The 25,547-nt window shown below is 44.2% G+C and overlaps 1 protein-coding gene across 4 annotated transcripts in view; it reads right to left on the minus strand.

Annotated features, from left to right (window-relative positions):
- Myo16 (myosin XVI) overlaps positions 1–25,547 on the minus strand; it is a 479,886-nt gene that overhangs the window by 133,095 nt on the left and 321,244 nt on the right. For all 4 annotated transcript variants that reach the window (XM_087587464.1, XM_087587462.1, NM_138893.2 and 1 more), the window contains 4 exons: positions 12,460–12,535; positions 9,268–9,440; positions 5,402–5,482; positions 4,910–5,115 (listed from right to left, as the gene is read on the minus strand). In XM_087587464.1, coding sequence (XP_087443590.1) covers positions 4,910–5,115; positions 5,402–5,482; positions 9,268–9,440; positions 12,460–12,535 — 536 coding nt within the window. The remainder of the gene's footprint in view (positions 1–4,909; positions 5,116–5,401; positions 5,483–9,267; positions 9,441–12,459; positions 12,536–25,547) is intronic.

The raw sequence follows: 25,547 nt of genomic DNA on the forward strand, positions 1-25,547 counted from the left end.
AGCTCAAGAAGAAAGAAGACCAAAGTGTGTATGCTTCAGTCTTTTTTAGAAGGGGGAACAAAACTATTCACAGGAGGAAATACAGAGACAAAGTTTGGTGCAGAGACCGAAGGAAAGGCTATCCTGAGACTGCCCCACCTAGGGATCTATCAAAATACTGTCACCAAACCCAGACAATATTGCTGATGCCAAGAATTGGATGCTGACAGAGCCTATAGCTGTCTCCTGAGAGTCTCTGCCACAGCCTAACAAATACAGAGGAGGATGCTGGAAGGCATCATTGGACTGAACGTGGGGTCCCTAATGGAGAAGTTAGAGAAAGGACTAAGGAGTTGAAGGGGTCTGCAATCCCATAGAAAGAACAATATTATCAACCAACCGAAGAGTACACATGGACAGAGCCATGGCCCAGCTGCATATGTAGCAGAGGATGGCCTTGTCAGGAATCGATGGGAAGAGAGGCCATTGGTCCTGTGAAAACTGGATGCTTCAGAGTAGGGGAATGCCAGGATGGGGAAGTAGGAGGGAGTGGGTGAGTGGGTGGGGTAACACCCTCATAGAAGCAGGGGAAGGGGGGATAGGATATGGGGGTTTCTGGAGGGGAAACCAGGAAAAGGGACAACATTTGAAATGTAAATAAAAATTATATCCAATTACAAAAAGAGAAATATGGCACAAAAACAAGCAAGCAAGCAAACAAACAAAACAAAAAAGCAAGCTGAGAACAGCTTGAGGAAAGCCAGTAAGCAGTGTTCTTCTATAACCTGGGCTTTGGTTTTGGTCTCTAGGTTCCTGTCTTGAGGTCTTGCTCTGATTCCTCATCCTGATGAACCACAAGCTATAACGTGAATAATCCTTTTCTTCCCATCTTGCTTCTAAGGGTGGCATTTTGTTATAGCAATAGAAAGGAAATCGAGCACTGTGTCTTCAACCCAGCCACACTACGACTTTCCTGTTGTCTGTGTTTGTCAACCTACCATCATGTTGGAATTCAGAGATAGTGAATGTTACACAGGTAAGCCTCCTTTTACTTCAAAACTGCAGAACTGGACAACATTTTTATCTGTAATTTTGGGGTGAGCATAGCTTCCATACACGGTGAGCCTTTTGCTTTGATGGGTTTTAGCTCTCTATCTGTTAAGTTAGTTGTGGCCAGGTAGCATTTAAATAGAACACAAGGAGTTCTGTTTTGCATGGGAGAGGTATGAACTTCTATTTGGAATTTCACCAGAAAATGATTTCTATTAAATTCTACCTCTAGGCCTTGGTTTTCATAGTGGTGCTTCCTTACCTGGGGTCATTTCAGAGTGCAGGTGAGCTTCTGAATATGCATGGAGTATTAAATCACGTCGCCTCTCTGACAGCACTCTTTTGATTGTGATTTAGTCAAGTTCCACAGAGACTGGTAATCTCTGTAGATCAATGTTTTTGTCACCGTCAGAGAGATGGTGACACGTTTCTGTTGAAATAAGTTAATAATTTCATTTCTGCTTAGCCATACAAAATAAGGCAGGAGGAAATCACGCCCCTTCCAGATAAGAAAGTGCTGAAAGGAATACAGATATTAACTCACACATGGCATCTTCCACACACGAACCTTTTGTCTAATACAAATTCAAAAGTTATGTGTTTTATTTGTCATTCAAAACTTTCCTTCTGAATTGAAGTTCAGTTAATGTCCTATGGCAGGTTTTGTCTGAAGGGGTGTGTGTGTGTGTGTGTGTGTGTGTGTGTGTGTGTGTTAGGAATTGAACCAGGGGCCTCACACATGCTAGGCAAACACCATCAAGTTACATGTCTGGATCCTGAAGATATTTATTTAGTGCCTTCAAGGCTTGTTAATAGAAATGGTCCCCGCCGAGAGGCCGTTATCTTAAGGGAAGTGTAGATGTGAAAACCTGTGCTTAATTTCAAAAGGTTAATTGCATAATCTGTTTTCATTAAAGCAGGCTCTGACAGAAAGGTATACAAATACAAAAGGCACAAATAAAATAAATCTCAAATCGCCGTGATGTATAATGCCACACACACAGAGCCATGACCCCCACCCACGCTATTCTGTAGGGGACACAGCAACTCAAGATGTCTGTTTGTTGTGATAAGCATTACGGAGGAGACGAAAGGTGCCTGGAGAATCTCTGAGGGATGCCTTAACGCAGAGCTTGATTGACATCACATTCCTAAGACAGCCTCACTAAACAAACCAGCAAATGCCAGAAATGTGCCATTGCTGTTGGTGGATGGATCCTGCTGCTTGGGCCACAGAATATTTCACACTTGGGGGAAGACTCCCTAAGACGCCTGACAAACTGGTGTTCGGATTTGGTGGAGTTTGGGTTAGCTGAATACTTTGCATTTTCTATAATTTTTTAAGGGCTTAGCATTTCAAGGGCGATATCAAAACAAAACAATTTCTCCAAGAGATAACATCAGAGCGATGTCTACCGTTCGTTAACTTCAATATTTCTGGCCAGCTGTTGGAAGCGCTCATTCACAAGATTCACCTCAAGCCCCAGATTATGAAGGATTTGAAGCTCCGGTGTGGTCTGCTAGGGATTCTGATGTGCATGGTGTGGGTCTCTTTTGAGCTGGAGATAAAGTTAGTCCCACGGATCAAACTATCATGTATCTAGACCCATGTCCTTGAAAGACAACAGTATGCTGGAGTATGGTTCCCGTCGTCTATGGGCAGGATAGCCTTTGGTAATGAATCATGGATAGAACCACAACCCAAAACTCGGAATTTCAGCCCATGTTGGTCCCATCCTGAAGGCTCAGGGTACATTTGGGAACTCTCGTGGTTTTAAACTTGCATGTGGGTTACTCTGGTTTTTCTTTGGATAGTATAAAATCTTTCGTCTTTTTTTTTTTTTAAAAAAAAAAACTTGCTTATGGGCAGGTTTACAACTCATTTACTACCAAAGACCACTTGAACTTAATGGTGCAGAAGGGCTGACCTCTACCTACAAGCCAATTAGATGCATGAAAAAAAAAAAACACCCGTAGACCCATCTTTAAGCCACATATCCATGAAGACTGATCTGATTTCTGCTCACGAAATAGGCAAAGGTGGGTGAAGATATAGGCTAATGAACAATGCCCAATACTATGCCCTCCCCCTTCTATCCAAACATCATAAACCTTACACATGCCCAGGCTTACTTCACTCCTAATTACCAACCTTGCAGTTATTCCCTATAAATTATGGCATGGTGGGTCTATACAACAGTCATTAGCATTAATATTACTATTATTATTTTTTACCAGTATTAATACTAACATCACCTGAAAGCCAGCTAGCTCTGTGTGTGGTCTCTCCTGTGCTTCTGCCCCATGGGTACATATTCTGTCTACCCAGCTCTGTCTAATTTTTAGCTGTGCGTGCATGTATCTGTCTAGTAGACTGTGAGCATCTCCAAGACATAGAGTCATAGCAACGCGGGAGACCAGAGCTCCTGACTGGAGTGGCATCAGCATATATTTGTAAGCTAAGTCAACAGTCATTAAGCACTTCCTTTAAAGCGGACTCATTTAGATTTTTTTGATTTTGTTAAACTCAAACTTTACATTTACGAGTAGGTGGGCTGGGAAGGGGGGCTGGTTGACCCAGTGCTCACTTCTGGTGTTAGTTATCTTCTGTTGTCATAGAAACAACTTAAGGGAGAGCCTATTTTGGCTTATGACCGCATGGGTAGATATCTGCCCACCGGTGATGGGGGCGGAAGGCAGAGAGAGTGAACTGGAAGTGGGCTGCGGTTACAAGCTTCAAAGCCTGCCCCTGGGGACACTAGTGACACACTTCCTCCTGCGAGGCTCCATCTCTGACCGGCTTCACAGCCTTCCTAAACAGCACCACCATCTGGAGGGCAACTGTCCAAGTACAGGTGGCTGCGGGGGACATTTCTCATTCAACCCACCACATCCCTCAGCTATGAGGACCTGAGTTCAGGTCACCAATGTGCACGAGAAAAAGCCAGACAAGGCAGGAGGATCCTTTCATCCTGAGACTGGGGAGGCAGGGACAGAGGAACCCCTGGAGAATGATGGGTGGTAGCCAGGGTTTCCAAATCAGTGTCTCCCATCTTCACTGTGAGGCCCTGTCTCACCTAATGGGATGGAAAGTGACGGAGAGAAGACACCTGATGTCACCCTGTCACCTGCACATGCACTCACATACACCACTGGAACATATAAACAAACATATGCTCCCCCAACACAATACCTAGGCAGATACATAGCCTGGCGCAGCTTTGGGGTAGCTGTGAATACCCTTGGGAAGCTGCTGGGGTGAAGATGTGTGCTAGGAAAGATGAGACCCTGTTCCCCAACATGCCCCTTGTCTGTACTGTCTGGACACTAACCCTTTTGAGTTGATATTATCTAGTGTAGGGCAATCTATACACTTTCCTTTAAGGGCAAATAATAAAAATGCCTTAGCTATGTTTTACACTGTGTTTTTTTATCATCTCTGTGACCATTATAATGAAAAAAATATGACCACAAACATCATCCAACTAGATAGTCCTGCTGCTTCCCAATCAAGTTCCATTTATACAAAGGACCCAACTGTGTTGCTCGGTAACCTTTCATCTAAACTCTATTTTCTTAGTACACGACAAAGGAAGACATAACCCCATTTACACCAATAGTAGCAGTGAATTGTGCAATACCGTATATGTCACAAGTCCATGCATAGTCACCTATGACGGGAACTGAATGCTTTTCAAAGTCCTGTCCTCAGCAGGGTTGGTCACCTTTTATATAAGCTCTGTTGATGCCCTGCGCTGCCTCCCAGATTCTCTTGTTCGCACATGAGAACAGAACCCCTGAGCATCGTGCTCCAAACGGAAGCTGAGATGGTATCAACATGGCATCTCCAAAGAGGGCGGTGCAAAGGTTCCAGACTGACCTGGACAGGAAGTCCTCGAAGGAAGGGCGCACTGGGTACCCATAGCGGAACAGCCTCACCAGCCCTAGGACACCGAGGTACTGCAGTTGGGCAGACACGTAGAAGTGATCGAACACACCAGGTAGCTGTGAGGTATTAGGCTTGACGCAAAGGATGAAGTGCGGACTGCCCTTCTGCAGCTTTGCAGTGATGTCTGCCAGAGATTTCTATGGAGAGAGAAGAAGGTAGCTAACACCCAGGGGAGACAGTGGGAGGGAGGACAACGCAGTTTAAAAAAATAAAGTAAAACAGGTCTCTGAATGCAATCCACGACATGCTTGTGTATTACTCATTGGCTCAGCGTGTGTGTGTGTGTGTGTGTGTGTGTGTGTGTGTGAGGCCTTTCTTCCAAAGGTACTCAAGGTTTTAGAAATGGAAAAGAAACTGTCACATTAATGTGTTACTGTTACAATGTAAACAAACACAGAGGTTTGGACTGTGAAGGTCACTCACCGTGAGTTGCGACGCAGTAGTGGCGGGGTCTCCGCGTTCCAGTCTTTGTAGGAATGTGCAAGTTCCCTTCTTTTTTAATAACTGCAAGGGGGACAAGGAGGACGGATTTACCTTGTTAGCTTCTGCTTTAGGAGGAAAAAGAGAAAGTAAACTGTATGATTACGTTAATACATTTACAGACAAATACATAAACAAGAGGTCATTAAAAAGTCAAAACCAAAGGGCTTTTTTGTTACCACAGATTTGGAAAATGGGCAACTGTGAGTAATGAATGAAACAGTTACTGCTACTAAGCTTTCACACTGGGGTTCTTATTTAAAGCAGACTCACCACCTGCCTGTCCCCCATCTTAATCTCATAGTAAACTTAGATTAGACCAGGGTAAGAGCTTCCCTGCGGTGCTCTGCCTGTTTACTAGCTGTTCACAGTAGTCATGCAATGTAGCTTATCCTGGGGGCAAAAGATGCTACTTTGTTATAGTTTTGTTCTTCTAGTTGTTACTTTGCTCCCTTAACTTTAAGGTAGTTACAGCAAAGGTATGGGTTTGATGAATTCTTGTGTTTTCTTTCTTTCTTTTCTTTCTTTGTTTTAACTGCTGAAAGGAATGGGTTGCGAAGTTACTCCTTGCAAATGAACAGAAGACCTTCTTCTTCAATAAATAATAAAAGCAGCTCTTAAAAGAAAAATAACCTGTAGCAAAGATTGATTGAAAGTGGAAAAGACATAGAAGACAGAGAGAACGGTGCCATCCGGTGAAGAATTAAAGGCTAAGTGATAATTAATTAATTAATTAAACCCCACCAGGGTTGAATGATGCCACATTGAATTTCACAGAATTATTACAGGAGACTAACATACCCACTGTTCTCTTAACACCATGGAAGAAAATTCTAATAAAACACAATTATGTGTTTGGCTGCGCTATGAGGACAGTAAGTAATGAGGCAGGATCATCTGTTCCGTACCATGAGGATGGCAGCTCACTTTCTTCCATTAAGATGAGCTATGCAGGGGACTGATGCAGGTGAGTGATTCATTGTGGCCGACAATGCAAAACGAATGCAAAACGAAGCACTTGGCCAGCACCCATCCATTTCCACAAATTTAATGCCTAGTGTCATGTCCAGTCAAGGAATGGGTATAATTCCACGTTTCTGGCCCAGAGATAGATGTATAAAGACTGGGGTAGGTTGAAGGGGAAAGCAAGGGCCATAGGGAGCAGAGCATTGAAGGGATCGTGACAAAAACAAATCCATTCCTACAGGTGGGGCACACGGTTTCTTTTTCTGGGCAGCTTGCTACTGTGAATTCTCTCTCCTCTGCAGTTCTTCAGGGAAACATCTAAAGATGTCCAGGTTGCAAATGCTTAGTAACTGAGATTCAAATGTACAATTTAGATTAGGTGTATGGGAATTTCTTATTTTTGATGTACTATCTGGATGAAAAGCTCCTTGGAATCAAGCTCTTTCCACAAGGGAACCCTTGGCTCCCTTTTGTTAGGCTGTGAGATGGGATTCCTGCCACGTCTAATTCTGCAACATGACTACGGGTCACTGATTCTAGGGTCTGTTGACTAATAGCACATGCACACATGAGCATGTGTATGTGCAGACACAAACACAGAGGCACATACATATACAAACACACATATTCATACATGCAGGCATACACATTCACAGAGGCACACATACATACAGGAATGCTTGCACATACATACATACATAAATAGACAAACAGGCACACACATACACATAGGTAGACACATACAAACACAAGTGCAGATGCACACATACACAATACACAGACAGGGACACACATATACATGCATGCAGGTATATGCACAAACACAGTGGACATACATATGCACATTTACACAAAAGTATACCCGTGCATGTATGTACATACCTATAAATATTTATATATACACACATAGATACACATAGATTGCACACAAAGAAACATATGCATGTGCACATACAAACATGTGCAGAGACACAGACACAGAAACACAAACACATATGCACCCATGTACCTACTTACATACACACATATATAATGTCCACCTGAATATACATATATTCATTCACATATACATGCACATATGGTATATGCACAGAAACACACATATACACATGCACATATACACAAGTGCACACACACACCCACACACCTGTTATTTTTCAAGCACAGCATCTTAGACCATGCTTTCCTTTGAACTGAAGAGCAAGACGTGTCTCAACCTGCCTCAGAAACTACACTTTCAAAATTGATAATTCTCAACCCCTTCCAAATTATGCACCCCCACTTTATATTTTGGTAGACATAAGCGAGAGATTGGTTAACACAGTTTGCTCTTGTATTCTCAAGAAACAATGCAGTGCGTAGACATTTCTGCAGCACTTGAAATAACTCAGCATGGAGGTTTTAGTCCTTTAGAAGTGGAACCTTCAGTCATAAATCTAACGTATGTGGAAGAAACACACTGACAATTGATGTAATACAAAAGCAAGCCCAAGGTCTGCAAACACACAGTGGAAACATTACAGTGCTGGGAAAACAAAAGAAATGACAATTTATCATTTCCAGACCCAAACCTTGGGAGCAATCGGGTCAGTGGGTAGGATACTACATTTATCTCTTCAAATCCAGTTGCCCTGAAGTTCTTTTACATCCATCCAAAAAAGATGGACACCGAGACTTTAAAAGGATGTCACAGAGACAGCCCATGATATCGCTGTGAAACTGTCCACATTGAATTGTCAGTATACGGAACCTTTCTGTGTCCTCTTACACAGTTGGAACCTAAGACACTATCTGCCTTAGTTACCATTATCTGTTAACCTGAAACAGCCTAGAGGTGTCTGAAAATCAAAAACAAAACAAACAAATTGTCTTAATCAGGGTTTCTATTCCTGCACAAACATCACGATGAAGAAGCAAGTTGGGGAGGAAAGGGTTTATTCAGCTCACACTTCCACATTGCGTCCATCACCCAAGGAAGTCAGGACAGGAACTCAAGCAGGTCAGGAAGCAGGAGCTGATGCAGAGGCCATGGAGGGATGCTGCTTACTGGCTTGCTTCCCCTGCCTTGCTCAGCTTGCTTTCTTATAGAACCCAGGACCACCAGCCCAGGAACGGCACCATCCACAACGAGCTGGGTCCTCCCACCTTGATCACTAGTTGAGAAAATGCCTTACAGCTGGGTCTCAGGAAGGCATTTCCTCAAGGGAGGCTCCTTTCTCTGTGATAACTCCAGCTCGTGTCAAGTTGACAAACGAAACCAGCCAGCGCACAGACCACCAAAGGTCTCAGGTGATTGCTGTCATTGGGTTGGTCTGTGAAGGAATGTCTTATCCAGTGCAGGCGAGTCCAGGGCTCTGAGTGATATCACTTCTTGGGCAAGTGGCCCTGGGCTCTGATGTACGAAAAATGCTAGCTCTGATGTACGAAAAATGCTAGCCAAGCGCAAGCCAGTGAATCAGCCAGACATTGAGCAAGCAGTAGCCTTCCTTCATGGTCTGTGCCTCAGGGTCCCACCCTTCCTTCATGGTCTGTGCCTCAGGGTCCCGCCTTGAGTGCCTGCCCTGACTTCCCTCAGCGACAGACGGAGCCTTGGAAGTGTGAAATGGCTAAGTCCTTTCCTCCCCTGTGACAGAGAGGCAATAGCCCCACAGCTTTCCCGGCCATTCCTTCTGTCAGAGCATGACTATCTTCTCGTTGTATCAAAACCCAGCGTCTTTCCTTTAAGTCCTTCTGTTAGAATACGGATATCTTCATGTCGTATTAGAAAGGCGCCTTTAAGGAGGGGAGAGACTGCACCTGAGCAGAGAGAACTACAACAGAAGCGAGGGCGAGGGATCCCCTACCTTGCTAAGTTCTAGGTAATTCTTGTTCACTCCAACCATTGAAGAGGCAATTCTCTTACTGAGCAGGCTGGATTTGTGTCCTCCAAATTTAAAGGATGGGTAGGAAGATATGAGCGATCCCGTCGGTGAGAGTTTTGACTGGAACAGGTGACTGATCACGACATTTTCACTTGCTAGGAGAGAAATAGATGAATATTGTAAACAGCCTTAAAATCACTGAGGAGGCTGAGTTCACTCTCCATGAAAGCGCCCCTCCCCCCATCTATGTTATTTCCACCAGCATTCATTTTTTTCCAAACAGACAATGACTCTGGCTTGAGTCTTGGTTCTCAACCTCAACTCATGGCTCCTGGTTCTCGGCTCTCTAAAGAGTCTACTTCCTCCTGTCCTGGCTGTCAGCACTGAATCTTACCAGGTCAGACCTGGCTAGCTTCTGCGTACTTGATACAGTCATAAAAACATGGGTTTTGGCTGCGGTTCCCCATTACTAGAAAATAACTACCCCATCCGGAAGACATCACGCCAGTGCTAACCTTGTTCGGAGAAGTATTTAAATGCTCCCGGTGGCTCTGCTTCATTTGGTTGCATCCGTCATTAGGTAAAGTAGCAAAAGAGTCCCCCCCACCCCCCAACTCAGTTCAGCTGCAAAAGTGAGGGGTTCTGGTACCATTCAGACACCAGGCTACTGCTATGTAAAAGTCTAGACTTATGAGACCTTGCCTAGCTTCTAAAGGTAGGGCTGGAGCTCTGCCAGGTGGGCTTTGGTTTGTGAATCTTTTGAATAACAGAGAAACAGTAATGTGCGTGTGTTGGCTAAGAACCCGAGAGGAGCCGTCCATTATATGGAGATACTTTCCAAGCTCAAGTGGCTTTTAAAAACACCACGAAAACGACAGTACCCAGATCTTGAACATTACTACAAAATTAAAACTTGTGATAATTTGCATAACTACTTAGGATCCTGTTCAGTCCATCGGACATTCATTTCACAATGTTCACCAGCAAAGTGGGTTAGTTTCTACCTTTTCCACACACACAAAACAGCAAACCATACATATTACATATGTGGCGCGCGCGCGCGAGTGTGTGTGTGTGTGTGTGTGTGTGTGTATGTCTGTGTGTTTGTGTGTGTATGTGTGTGTGTGTGTGTGTGTGTGTGTGAGAGAGAGAGAGAGAGAGAGAGAGAGAGAACTCACATATAAATGATAACTTCTTATAAAGGTGAAATGTCTTTAACATACTTAAAATGCTAGACATAAATGTGGGTCACAACATTTGCTGCCCCATTTCTGACTTTTCTCTCAGTTTCATGACCAGACTGCATAACGATAAAGCAGGGACCAGTAGCTTCCTGACACAGCTGGGGATCTCTTGGGATGTCCTGTCAGTGCCCTGGCCATGGCCACAAGAGCTCCAGCAGAAAGCATACTTCATGGGCATCCTGCCCACCTTGTGCCTCTTAGACCTGGGTGAGTGAATTTCTGAGAAGAAGCAGTTTTATCTACTTCTGCTCTCAGGCCTAGATGGGTAGAACCCCACTTGCCTTACTTAAAGGTAGACCCCTATTTTCCTCAAGATTAAAACTCTACCTTCCTCAACTGGGCCCCCTACTGTGACGAAGACTCCACTGGAAGCCATTGTTTATTAGCTCTATGTCCTCATAATTACTCTCCACGGCGCCATCACCTTCTGATGAGTCACACGATACTGTCACAGCAGTATGAGGAAGTATGTGAGTTATTACAGTCTGTAGGCCATGTGTAGACACACGTGCCTGTGATGGCTACGCTTAGTGCTAATGGAGCACTGCTGTGCCTTTGCACGGCCTATAGCGTCTGTCCTGTTATCCTGACTGAGCTAACTGTAAGGAGACCCAAAGCCAGACACTTCTGTGTCCTCCACAGAAAGTATCTACTGCCTCACCTAAGTGATGATATTATAAATTCAGTCCTCCTGTTGAGGACTAAGCAATAGTTAACCATGCTTTCTTCAAATCAAATTAACTTGTTAGCAAGCGAAAACAGAAGAAAGGCTTTACGATACAGGCATTCTATAAGACAAGCAAGATTAAAACATCCCCCAGATGCCATTTTCTCATTCTATGCACATATAAAAATAACACAAAGGGTTAATATCTATGATGCACTCTGCTTGTCAGACCTTCACACAGAGACCAGCCTAAGAGTGGAAGTTCAAGAGACCTGAGTGGGGAGGCCGGTACCCTACAGGGTGGGCAAGGCTGAGCCTTTCCAGTCTCCAGCTCTCTGTGCTCTCACCCCTGCTCCTGTTCCCCTGCAGCGTCTCAGCCAAGAGAACTCACAAAAGCTGCGTGACTGAGAGGCTGGCAGAGAAGGACACTGTGTAAACAATGCATCAAGACCACGAGGCTGTGATGTGCACAGTGACGCCCTTCAGTCAGTGGTGACGCAGATATCTGACCTCCGCTTCAAAGCCTCTGACCACTTCACAAAGCCTGGATTGCCTTTCCAGGAAAGACAAATGGCTTTGCCTCAGAGGAGGCTCAACCTTTCCCTTCAGAGGCTACCAGAGAAACGTGAATCACCAGGGCCTCTATTAAGAAAATGATTACTAAGAACAGACAGAATCACACATATCCGATTATGGTAAATATGTTAGAATATAGTGTTACATATTGAATAGAATTATAATTGATATATGTTTATAAAATATTAATATCCACTAAGTAGGAGCCTATAACTATATATAAAATTATATACATATGTATATGCATGTGTTTATACATATATACATTGATCAGCTTTCTACTTAGTGGGCATTAGTAGTTCATAACTGAAGTACATAAAAATAAAATACCACTCTCGTTTAGCCCTGGAGTTGTCTCTAGTGATGGAACTCTCTGTGCTGTGGCCTACAAACATTCCTAAGGTGATTTGGTCGTCATTAGTCTCCAGGGACAAGCTCTTCCTGATTCACACAAGGATGTAGTAAAGGGGTTTTACATGCCTGTCTGCTGGAAGCTTAGTCAAAACTGCATTTCCAGTGGACTCCCAATTAGTCCGCAGGCAAAGCTCAGTGTGAACACACACCCCTCCCTATCCCGAGAGCTGGGGAGGAAATGGTCGTCCAACTGCCCATTAGGCGGGTAGAGTGCTTTTCACAGGATATTGTCCCGAGATTGAGAAATCAGTGTGGGGAGAAAAATCAACTTACTTTTCATTACAAATAGGAGGTTCTGTGAAAGAGAGTCTTTATTCCTTTCCACCGCTCCTCTGATTTCATACGTTACCTGTAATGAGACAAAAATAGCAAAATTACCGAAGGATAAAAGATGAGTGTGAAAATTTCTTTTTAAAAAAAAGCAGGATTTTTTTTAAAATTAATTAATTAATTAATTAATTAGGTCTTTAAAGGTCCCTGAAGAAAGCACCTTCAGGTTTCAGAGCTCACACAACATGCAAGGGCAAACCTGGTTGCCCACTCCGGGACAGGCGTTACCACACTACAGTGTGAGTCAGTCAGGCACCACACTACAGACCGTTTGACAGATGAGCCTCGCCTCTACTTCAGAGAAGCCTTTCTCAGTAGGGCTGGTCATGACCTGATCCAGGCTCTCCTCAGAAATCCAATGCCTTTTCTTTTGACACAGTAGACCACAGTTTTGAACACCCCACAGTGCAAGCCCCCAGTTACGGTTCAAGATCACACAACCTGTAACTCCACAGTGTGCAGGTAAACCAGTCAGGGCTAGATTCTTCCTGTATCAGGGAGGTCAGTCCAGCGACACCATGCAAGTCAGGTCACCTCATCTTTACAACGGCCTGGGTTCGTGTGGGACTTTGATAACCCCTTTCATGTCCCCAAGTTCCAATTTTAAATTTTCAGGGTGGTGGTAGGCACCATCCCGAGTTGCTAAGTTTGAAATGGAATGCACGGGAACCTCTCTACAGATCTTCCATAAGTTAGACAGGAAGTCTTAGGTGCTGATGTAGCATCTGACTAGCCCCAGAGGACGTTGGTTGTGACCTCTTCAACCCATTTGAAGGAAACGGACGGCAGCTGGGCCCACCTTCTCTTGGCACAATCTCCAACATCTCTGAGAAACAGGTGCAGCTTTGGGCTTCCTTCCAAGATTCCCTAGGGTCCCTTCCAAGATACCCCTGGTGTTTCTGTGAAGATTGTATCCACTTTTCCCTCTTCCAACCCCCTCTTCCTGGCTCTACATTCTCCTGCTGCATATACCTGGCAGCTCCCCAACACTGGGTATTTAAACCAGCCCTCATCCCTAACAGCCCAGAGCTTCTTCTCACTGTCTCTGAGCTTGCCCCATCTCTCCTCAAACTCTCGACTCTCCCGAATCTCTGGGAAGGTGCTTCATTCAGTGTCTTTGAGGTCTTGAACTCGGGCTGAACACAGGAGCAGCAGGTGCTGCAATTCCACATCCCTGACTGTGAGAGCAGTGACAGGGCAGTCCTCAAGTCTTGACCTAAGGAGGGGTCCTCTGCACCCAGTGTCTCACGCTGAGCTTTCAGATCAACCCAGTCTGCTGAGTGTTTCCCAGTGCATTTCCTCATGACATCTCATCAATGTACACACACCTAGGAACTGTCCAAATACTGCTCCTGGGCTTTAAGTTCCCAGCACAATTTCTAATTCCACTTCCTCTTGGTAGCTGATAGTATTTCTTGCTTTCAGGGAAAAGCTAAGATTCTCATACAAAAACATCTCTGGCCTCTTATTTCCTTTCCAAACAGCTCTCTTTTCCACTGTCTGTGCTCTATTTTGGTGGAGTGTGGCAACTCCACTATTAGATGGGAATGTCATCTACACAGAACCACTAGGATGGTGGTGTGGAGGAAGGTTTATTATGTTGTTCTAGTGTATAATATTAGCCTATTTGCTGCACGAGAATCTAATGATTCCAAATGAAACACACACGCTCACACACACACACACACACATACACACACAAATGCACATACATGCATGTTCAGAAGACTTAACTGATTCTGTGCAAACACATTTGTTTTCTTTCTTGTTTCTCTCATTGGTGTATATCATGCAGGCCTTTCTAGCCTCCATGGAAGACTGTGCCTAAGCAGGGTCTGGCTGTTTGCTGATTAGTTCATTCTCCATAGCAACTAGCAAAGGCCTTGCCCACTGGGCACACACTCTGCCTCTTTAATGAAACTGACAAGAGGCTTTGCTACATTGTGAATTAGAATACCACACAGCAAGGTCATTCCCAAGAGTATACAGGCCCTTTGCCATCGTGCGGTCATGGGATCTGCAAAGTTCTCATGTGTGATGTCCTGGTTTATAGAACCAGGCTCAAGGCTAAAGGTCTTTACTAAAACTGAAGCCCATGGTTTTCCCGATGGAGATTCTAACTTGGCACATTCCCTAGAAAAATATACTACACACACACACACACACACACACACACACACACACACACACACACCAACATTCAATGATAGCTTGGTGTTTATAGGAAGCATAGAGTATGTAGTTAGTAGTTAGTAGTAGTTAGTAGTTAGCAGTAGTTAGTAGTAGTTAGTAGTATAGTAGTTAGTAGTTAGTAGAGTTCCTCTTATGGCAAGTGCTTTCCCACAAAACATTGCATCACAGTGTAGGTGGGCTTATGCTGTATGGAATAAATTTATGACGCCCTTTGAGTCCTCTTCCCGGGCATAAGTCACCTTCTGTAGAGTACCTCAACGATAAAACCTCTGACGCAACTCCTAAGAAATGGATGAGCCCAGTACTGACAAGATTTGAATCACCATTTCACTATAAACACTGGACACTCCCACAGCCAATACAGCAACACAAGTGGCCAAGGTGTTACTTAGGATTGGAGGCCACAGATTCTCCAAACTTGGATTCAAATTGTTTTTCAAATCTCACATCTGAATCCGGATATTTTTCTAGCATCTATGGAATATTACGGTGGGAAAACAAAGTTGGAGACAGTTATCTGCCACAAGGATGCACAGCTACATGTCATTTTGGGGATAGTTTCTATGTATTTTGCAAAGATCATACAAAATGTACTCATATTACGGAATGTGAGCATTTATGCAGACACACAAGACATGTATGTGTCAAAATATCCTTTAAACCTAAACTACAACCAGACCCGAAATTTGGTTTCTGAATGAAGACAGTTAATTCCACCTAATGAGTTTGCTACTGTAGTGGCCTTGCAAATTCTATTTATGACATGGTCTTTAGCGTCATGGACATACAGCAGCAAGACTGCCAAGCAGGGCCTGAAATTTAAAAAGAATGAAAAAGAAGGAAAGACAGAAAGACAGAAAGACAGATAGGAAGGAAGGAAGGAGGGAAGGGAAGAAGAGAGGAAGGAAGGAAGGCAGGGAGGGAGGAAGGAAGGGAAAAAGAGATGGGTGAGGACAGGGATCAGCTGGTAAGAAGGGGGCTGGCTAGAGTGGGGAGGGCTAAAAAGGGGTGACTGTGTTTATAGTGTCTGGTGTACAAGATGATACTGTCAAAAGTAAAGCTCTAAAACCAGGTGTCTACAAATCTATCAATGCTGATTTTTATGGGGTGAATAACGTCTCACTATGCCTTTTAAATATTACAACTTACTACTTTAAATTTAGGATACCTCAAATCCCATAATTTCACAAGAAATAACACAGGAAAGTTCTATATGTCCCCAACCGGTTTCCTACCACGGCACAATCTATAATATAATCAAAACTGGGAAACTGACCAATGAGGCGACACTACAAACTATTAACACCTGCGTGGGAATTGCTCATTTGTCTGTCTCCTCTTGGGTTCTCTGTTTGGTGGAATCCATTGCATTTCAACCACTGTCTTAGATACAAAGCTTTGAAATGTCATGAGACATAGTCAGGTGATCCTTCCCACTGTACTCTATAGACATCATTGTAGCTATGCTAGTGGCTAGATTTTCCCATTTACGTGTTACAGTAAGATGTAGTATGCTTCTACAGCTACAAAAATATTTGTTTTGATACCAGGTCTCCCTGACTCACATTCCTCCTGCTTCTCCCTCCTCAGCACTGGAATTATTGTAGGCATGTTCCATCACACACACACACACACACACACACACACACATAGAAGCACATGCACACACAGAGGCACACATGCATACATGGTATACTCCATCATGCTCACACACACACACACACACACACACACACATAGAAGCACACACATGTGCACACAAATGTATGCATGCATGCACAGCATGCTCCATCATACTCATAGACACACATGCATGCACACAAACATGCAGGTAGACATGCATACACAGTATGCTCCATCATACTCACACACATACACACATATATGCACACACACATGCATACACAGATGCAATACACATGCACACATTTGCATGTATGCATACGTGCACAGCATGCTTCTCAGTCCCACACACAAGCACACACACACACATAAACACACATACAAGCACACACACATGTATGCATGCATGAACTGCATACTGCATCATAGTCATACACACACGCACATGCATGTACACATGCATGCATACCAAAATTTTGGTAGGAAATTCATGATATTCATATCGGAGGATAGGCTACACTGGTTATTCCTATGCTGAGAACTCATTGCACTGTCTCCTATCCATGAATATGGTCTGTTTCTTCTGTTTGGACTCTTGGCTTCTTCCGCCATCATCCATGTTTTCAATGCACTCTTTCTATACATGTTTAATGAGACTTACTTATGCTAGACCTGAGCTTCATGCTGTTTTTGAGTAGTTATGAACGTTATCATGCTTAATTTCAGTGTCAGTTACTAACATTAAAATACAACACATCTCTATGCTTTTCCTGTATCTTTCTTAAGTTTTTAATTTTTTGAGGATTTCATACATGGGCAGTGCATTTGCACCATTCCCACCGATCCCTCTCCTCCTCCTCCAACTCTTCCCAGGTTCCTCCTTACGTTCCCTCTCAACACCAGGGGCTCTTCTTCAGTCTTGCTATGCCTTGTGCTCTGACTGAACTCCTCATTTCTGCCATGGCTGTCTTTCTCTTGAACGGATTCCTGGTGGTTTTGCCCTGATATTTATGTCATGTATAAGCAGGGACTTTTTTCCCTTCCAATCTGTCAGGCTTTTATTTCCTTTGTATCCTCATTAGATTCAGTAGATCCTACAACATTATGTGGCACAGAGTGACGACAGCCAGCATCTTTGCTAAACTCGACCTTAAGAGTGGAGCACCTGGTTTCCAGGGTTACTCGTAGCAATAGGCTGTGGTGGGTGCTCTTCCCTGGAGGAGCAGACTTTCTCGGGATTGCATACGATTACATATGATAGTAGTAATAGACTGCTGTGGGTGCTCTTTCCTGAGGCAACACCATCTCCCACACAGCTGTCTTCTTAGAATGCTTGTGGACATACGCTGAATTTCATTTAAGTTTTTTCTGCATCCATTAATAAATTACATTATTTTTCTCCCTTAGCCTATTAATATTCTGGACTATCTTAAACAATTTTCAGATATTGAAAGTACTTACATTTTTAGAAAGCACTAACTGACCATGATAATAATATACATTATACTATTGTATTGTCATTATTTAATCGTTATAGATATAAATGAGCCCAGTCTGCTATATTCTTTGAGAGTCTATCCTATTCTGTTCTTGAAGGACTGATTTGTGTGAGTGTGAGTGTGTGTGTGAGTGTGTGTGTGAGTGTGTGTGTGTGTGTGTGTGTGTGTGTGTGTGTTCGTTCTAGCTTTTGTCTGATTTTGGGAGCAGGATGATGCTAGCTTTGTAAACTAAATCAGAAAGCATTCTGTCTTCTATTTTCTGGATCAGACTGCATGAAGTTGGTACTAATTTTCTTTTAAACATTTGGTAGAATTTCCAGTTGAGCCATCTGGAAGAAGAAGATTTCTTTTTTGGGGAGTTTTGAATTTTCAAATTCTTTCCTTGACTGGCCTGTTTGGACGATCTCCTTCACGGGGGTGAGGTGAGGTAGCTAAGCTTTCTGAGGAATCAGCCCATGTTAGCCTAACTGTCACATCATGTGGAGTTGCTCCTGTCCCTTCTGATCTTCCAAATCCTGGCAGGGCCACAGAGATACTTTCTGCCTTTTTCTTGGTATTGGTTATTTGTATCTTTTTTTTTTTTTTGGTCAACCTTACTAGAAGTTTTTAATTTCATTCATGTATTGAAAGAACCAGTCATTTTTAATAAAAAGGTTATTTTGATTAGTTTTAATTATGTGTAGGTGTGTGTGTGTGTGTGTGTGTGTGTCTGTGTGTGTGTGTGTGTGTCTGTGTGTCTGTGTCTGTGTCTGTGTGTGAGTGAGGGTGCTCACAGAGACCAGAGGCATTGGATGGATGCTGTGGACCTGGTGACAGGCAGTTGTAAGCCACCTCACGTGGGTGCTGGGATAGCAAACTCAGATCCTTTGGAGGATCAACAAGTGCTCTCAACTGCTTAGCCTTCTTCCTGGCTGCCATTTGCTCACTCCGGATTGATTTTCATTCTTCACTTATTTTTTTGTTCAAAAATATTTTCATGCAATATATTTTGATCATGTTTCCCCTCCCTTTAACTCCTCCCTGATCATTCTCACCTCTCTACTCACCTAACTTCATGGTACTGTCTCTTTGTCAAAACCAAAACAGCTAATGTCTCCATTCTCAGAGACTGAAACTTCGATTTCAGAATTTCTGTATTCCCTATCAGGTGAGCATATGATATTATCATCCGAAGACCTCTCTACTGTGTTGACTATTGATAGATTGTGCTTTCATATTTAGCCAGCCATATGCACGCATATCTATATTTTCGTGAATAAATTGTCATGTATATGTTTATATGTGTGTATATAGGTTAGTACATATGCATATACACAATTCTCTTCAGACTCTCCTCTGTCAGTTTTGCATGATGTGTGATTTAGACGGAAGGTATTTAGGGGACACTGTATCTGGAGGTTTTCCTTTCATCCTTTTCTAGTTCCTTTCCAGTTGATTTGCATTGAGGTGGGTGAACCTCCTCTCTGTCTCCCATGCTTCAGGATTCCTTGAGTTTGGGGCTGGGGTCCGTCCAGCACATGGTCTACACTGACACATCTTCTCCGGGTCTTAGAAAATGTGAGCTGTGTTTCACGTGTCCTGCCGGTCCTATAAACCCTGCTTACGCTCTGCTTAGCTTTTCAGTTGCTTCTTGGTATACAGTTGTTCTCAGTCACAGTCACTGAGAAGGGCGGGCTGATCCTTCTTAGCCTCCTGAGTCCTGTCTCCCTCTGACACCTCTGAGTAGGGAGGTAGGCACCACCTCGGAACCTACCCATGGGAACATCAGCCTAGCTCTCCGTGGACCTCTTCAATGTGAAACTGCATTGCTCCTGTTTGCCCTCATCCTGACTCCCAGTCATCTTACCTCAAGCTGCCTGCCCAACAAGAAGAACTCACAGGGTCCTTAAATTGTATCAGCTGAAACTCATTTACAACTGTGTGTTTGTATCTAAACAAAACAAACCCCCTGGGAAGGCATCAGGCATTGTGGCTCACCGAAAAAGATGCCACCGGCAAGAACCGCCATCAGCCAGGGCAACAGATTCACAAGAAAAAGATACAAAGTGAATCTGCAGTGGACTAGGAAGACCAGGGTTTGGGAGGGGGGGCGGGGGGGGGTAGCGGCGATTGAGGCCTTGAAGGCTAGGGAGCCTGTAGGGGTCAGGTCACTGGGTTTCAGACAATACAAAAGCAGGAAACCTCAAAGCCTAGTAAAGTGGACAGGTTTCTATGCAGGTGAGAATCTATCATAGAAAGCACCCATAGCGTACTGACTGGTTGTCAGGGGAACAGAAAACCATCCGTTCTCCTGTGGCGGCATCCACCTGGGCTGCAGAGAACAGGTTTTAGGCAGAAGGCTTTCCTGGGCCATTCAGGTAGCTGCTCTGCCCAGGTCTCTCTTCCTCAGGTTTATTTACTTGGTAGATGAAGGAGAGAGGTGGGAAAAGCAGAAGAGGGAGGCCTTGGTAGATGAAGGAGAGAGGCAGGAAAAGCAGAAGAGGGAGGCCAGGTTACTTCCTTCATTTCCCTCCATGTCCTCCTAGGATGGGTCCTCATGCCTTCCTTAGTTCCTAAACCCTGAAAGGCATGCTTCACGCGGTGAGTAACAGCACCCCTCATGCATGCAATAGAGAAATTTATATGCACACAGCCCAGAACAACAACAGCAACAAAATTCTTTAAGGAAATCGTCATGTATTCAAAAATTCTCCTTGGGCTGATTCTGCTCAATAAAATCACTCAAAAGAAAACGTAGCATTCTGCTTCAGACTTGGCTCCTGTGATAGTGCCAGGCCCAGGGGGGTTGTGAGGGGGAGAGTTGGGGAGCTGAGGATGGGGGGCGGCTGCTTTGGTGGATTACTCCCTGCAACACTCCTGCTGTACCACAATAAATACAATTAAAAGATAAATTATGTGAGCCATACACTGAAACAGGGAGGAGGTATGGGAGTCTTCCCATGACTGTGAATCACAGCCCATCAGGTTTCCCGGTTTCCTGGATCCGCAATGAAAATAAAAGTCACGGAACACTGAGGCACATGCATGTGCTTTTTCCTCCCAAGCGACGGCTGTCAAGCTTGAGCTTGGCTCGTCACCTAGGAAACAGGAATGTAAGGCAAGATGGAGCTCTAGCCGTAGCTCCCTCTACTCATGCAGATATAGTTCCCTGAACTGAAGAGTACCTGGCTGCCTTGATTTGGTGAAGAAGTCTGGGCGAGGGTCATCCAGTACTGGAAGCCTCCTTTGCCTGCATGGTACCAATGGGAAAGGTGTACAAAGATTGGGGGTATGGCCCAACCTAACTGCCAACTATGGGGCTGGTACATTCAGCGTTTCTGAAAACAGGGCTTCCAGATTTCCCATCAGCCAAAGTCTTCATTTACAATTATTCATGGGAAGGCAAATCTTCCAGATCTCACCCAAACTCCCCAGTCACCACTTCTGGGAGGCAAGCCAGAAACACACACTTGCCACTTCCTCTCCAGTCGGTTTTGATGCAAAGTCGGAGATGCGGGTGGCTCTCCCGAGAGAAAAGCAGTGAATGTGTGATGAAGTCCAAGTGAGCATTAGGAAGGGAGGATTCCAAAGCTCGTTTCTATGGTCAATCTACAGCCACTCCTGGGGCTCAACGCTAGTCAGAAGTGAGTCACTCCTCATGCCTCGGTTTCTCCTCTGTCTAATCATTATTCACAGCAAAGTCTAATGATTTTGTTAGCACAGACCACTGATAAATGGGTGTTTGCAATGACTGAGAGGAGGCCGTCTGTGGATATGATAAGTGGGCATGAGTGGACCTAACATGTTGAGATTTTTCAATTTGTCTTTAGTGTGGCTGAAAAGAAAAATAAAACCACCATCTGGGTGTAGTGGCTTACACTTTTAATCCAGCACTCAGAAACAAGTCTGGGGCAGTGGGACTGTTATGAGTTCAAAGCCAACTTTGGCTACATAGGCAGTTCCAGACAAATTTTGGTTATGTAGTGAGTTCTAGACCAGCCTTGGGGGCTACAATGTGAGACTCTGCTTAAAAAAAATTAGTAATGACAAAAATATACCTGGACTGAGATTATCTAAACTAAAAATAAAATTCGTTTTAAGTCCCATTAAATAGTTGAGTGCTCTCGTAAAGCATTTATTTATAACATCTGGGAAACACCCAGTGGCCAAATTTGGAACTATCCCAGTTCCTTCCTCTAGAGATTGCCAGTTTTAACTAATTTCTCCTAATCTCTCTATCATCTGTTTTTCTATTTTGTCTTTTCAAGAGTTGAGTCTCTATACATGCTCCCCTTGATTTGCCAAGACCTCACCTGGCCTCTCATGTGCATGTTGGCCTCCAGTCATTCACTTGTCTACTTGGTTCTAGACAGTGCCCTCCTAGAGATGCTCTGGTGGCCTTAGTGCTGCCTGAAGCCAGAATCTGGGATAGAATGGGAGGAGAAGGGTCACAGCAGCTCTGATCAGCACCTTCCTCCCCAGCCAAGCAGAACCTGCTGTTTGAACCATGGTCATAGGAGCTATGGATCCAGGTTCCAGCATCTGCCCCGGTGCCCGAGGCCCATGGTGCCTTTTCTTCCCATATCTCCTTGACATCTGGGGTGGTGGCTGCTCCCGTTCTGGTAAATCTCTCAGCCATCTCAGCTTATTGAAATTTCTTGTATAACCAAATCCCCCAAATCGTGTTGTTCTTTTTGAAATTTTAATATATTTTCTTTTAAGACTGTACTGTGTCCTAATTTGACAGTTCCCAAGGCTTTTTGGTCTTTGCTGGTCTTGGTGCCAACAGTTCAACTCTTTGTAGCGGCTGTGTGGCTCACAGAAAAGCAAAGCCAAGACTGCAGCCATGACAGTCAAATGCTCTAGCAAAAATGTCGGGCCTCTTGAAGGTAAAAACAAAAGCAGGGTATAGAAAGGCCAATAGATTCATTCCTGAGAGACTACGTGATAGGAGACCCTGGCCATTCCCTGAATTCAATCATGTGGGCAGAGAGATCTTAACAAAAGGACGAGAGAAGAAACAGCTGGGGGCCACGAGCTGCAGATGCTGCATTTAACTTCCATGTACGCCCTCAGCTCTGGCCACACTCAGGTCTAGGATGGATTTCTCTGGGCACTGACATTACCGCACTGGCATCTAGGGGAGTCCTGGGTTTTATGTACAGATTCTCTGCCCAGACAATAGCTCTCTTCATTGTCCTTCCCTGCTATGGTCTCCTCATATGTGAGATGCCTCCTAACAGATTTGCACAGACACTAGGCTAAATGTTAATCATTTGTCTACCGCCTTCCTGCTCTGCTTTGTAAGTCAACATGTTAAGGCCAAGCCAAATTGATAATTGCATTATCATGCAATGTTCCTGAGCTGGAGAGTAACATTTCCTTGTGGTTGAAGTGACAAAAGTCAAAAATTCCTATGTAAAGCCCCCTGCAGTGACAGCTTCGGCATGTAAGAACATGCCAACCTAGACTGTGGAAGACTGACATGTGTGGCCATCACAGTCCATGTTACATGTTTGCATGTACACAAGTCACCTGTCTGCTCTGTATTGACTATACATATGTGTGTGCTCGTGTTTGTACCTTCACTATTCCCAACTTAATGATCTAATTTTGCGCCCAACATGTTACAGAATCACCACTCCTTTAACGTCATGGAAGAAAGGCCACGGTCAACAGAAATATAAAAAGGCTCAATCTTATTCATGCTGGATTCGTGCAAGTTGGACCACAGCTGTGACATCACCTCACCCCAGGTAGTTCAGCTCAAAAATCAAGAAGACCTTTGTTCCCTGGTGGTGGGGATGTAAATTAGGACAGGCAGTATAGGATTGAGATGGAGAGTCCCTTCAAAAGCTAAAAATAGAACTGCCCTATGATATGTCTGTTCCATTGCTACGTGTATATCTCTAAACAGAATGGAAGCATTACGTCAAAAAGATCCCTGCACTCTCATGTTTATTGTGGTACTATAGACAATAGCTACTGCCCATGCGAACGTTGGCCATCGAAGAGCTAACATTACAGGGATACAAGTTAATCTGGGCTGTCCAAAGGTTTGTTCTGTGCAGGAGCCCCACTGTGACCACAGAAGACAGTCCAGAGGAAAGCGAGTGTGTCAGGAGAATCAAGAGGAAAGGACATGAGAATGGCCACAGGCATTTCTGTACTTCAGGCCTTTGGACAGCTCAGCTTTTGTGGACGTTTGCTGATTGATGATGAAAATGAAACTTGGATCTGTGAGGGTAAGCCAAAGCCCACATTTTCATCCGGTCATAGGGAAGACCTACACTTTCCAAATGTACTTTTCGAAGCAATGCCATCAAAAAAAAAAAAAAAGAAAGAAAGAAAGAAAGAAAGAAAGAAAGAAAGAAAAGAAGAGAAAAGAAATGAAATCCTGACAACACACCCACCGTGCCACGGAGAACAAGAACTCTAAAAACATCTGCCCTACAATGGAAAACATGGGTTACTCTATACTCAGGGGAGACAACTTTGGGACAGATTGGCCAAAAGCTTATGAGCCATAGGTAGGGCATCTACAAGGGCCAACAGCTTACAGTGAACCAAATAGACTCATTCAATGTTAACAGCAGTGTCAACAGAGAAGCAAAGCAGGTAGATGCATCTGAGGTAGTTGATAAGCCTTTGGGGAGAAGCAGTCCTTCCTTTATTCCTTTATGGACAGTTATGGTCCACAAGGTGGTCATTCTTAGCCAAGTTCAGAAGCTCAGTGCTGGGAACGGCTCACCTCTTGAGGAGCTTCTTGGATTGTTGGCCAACAGGGTCCAACAGGCCCCCCACAGATTGTTGCCATCATTCTTAGTCACCCTCGAGAACTTGACAGTAAGACCCTACTGCTGAAGACACCATTCGCTTGAGTCACAGAACACAGAGAAACCAGGCGGCTATCCTAGGGCTGGAAGGTGCTATGCATGCTACTGAGGGAGAAGGTATTCATCCACCTTAATCAGCTGTGGATTCTGTGAACTGCAATAATGAGGCCCCATTACTGCCTGGAAAGATATGCTCGGCGGTGTAATGGTGGCACAAACGTTACGGGAGTAACCGACCATTTTCTGACTATGTGTAAGGACGATTCCATAGGATGGAACTTACACCTGCTACTGTTAATTAGGGCAAGAACCTGAAACTCGGTCATGGGCTCTAGGGGAAACCTATCACTGTTATTCTGGTAAGGGGAAATAATACTAAAATGACTCATAATGACCTAATGCTATACCCATAAATGAGTGCCCTACTCAGGCCTCATCAGATGAACTTCTTTTGGTTGTTGGTGGCAATTAACATACAGACTCACTCACAACTGGTCAATATGGGGGGAAAAAGGCACTTGACAGTGCACAGCCCTAAAAAAAGGACATCTATATCACACCTTTCACTTCGGGAGTCTGGGATCTTCTAGTAAGAGGGAACAGAAAACATTACAAGAGCCAGAGGTGGTAGGTGACATCAGGAAGCAGTGTTTGCAGGTCGTGATGGGGAAGTGGGACAGACAAACTCATAGCAATTGTGACAGTAAGCGAAAGACCTGTGCTAGCTCAGCCCAGAGTCCCAACGTGGAGAACGGAGCTTCTCTCATGAGAGTCCCTCATTAGGAGCAGACTCTTGTAAGGCTCTTGTAGATGGCTTACCTATGGCTCCCAATAGCTCCTAACTGAGAGCTGGTGACAAATGAAGGATGCTGAGGGAACAAGAATCAGTTTTCCTCAATGC

The sequence above is a fragment of the Rattus norvegicus genome, chromosome 16 (assembly GCF_021556685.1).
Source record: "Rattus norvegicus strain SHRSP/BbbUtx chromosome 16, alternate assembly SHRSP_T2T, whole genome shotgun sequence".
In the NCBI taxonomy this organism is placed as follows: domain Eukaryota; kingdom Metazoa; phylum Chordata; class Mammalia; order Rodentia; family Muridae; genus Rattus; species Rattus norvegicus.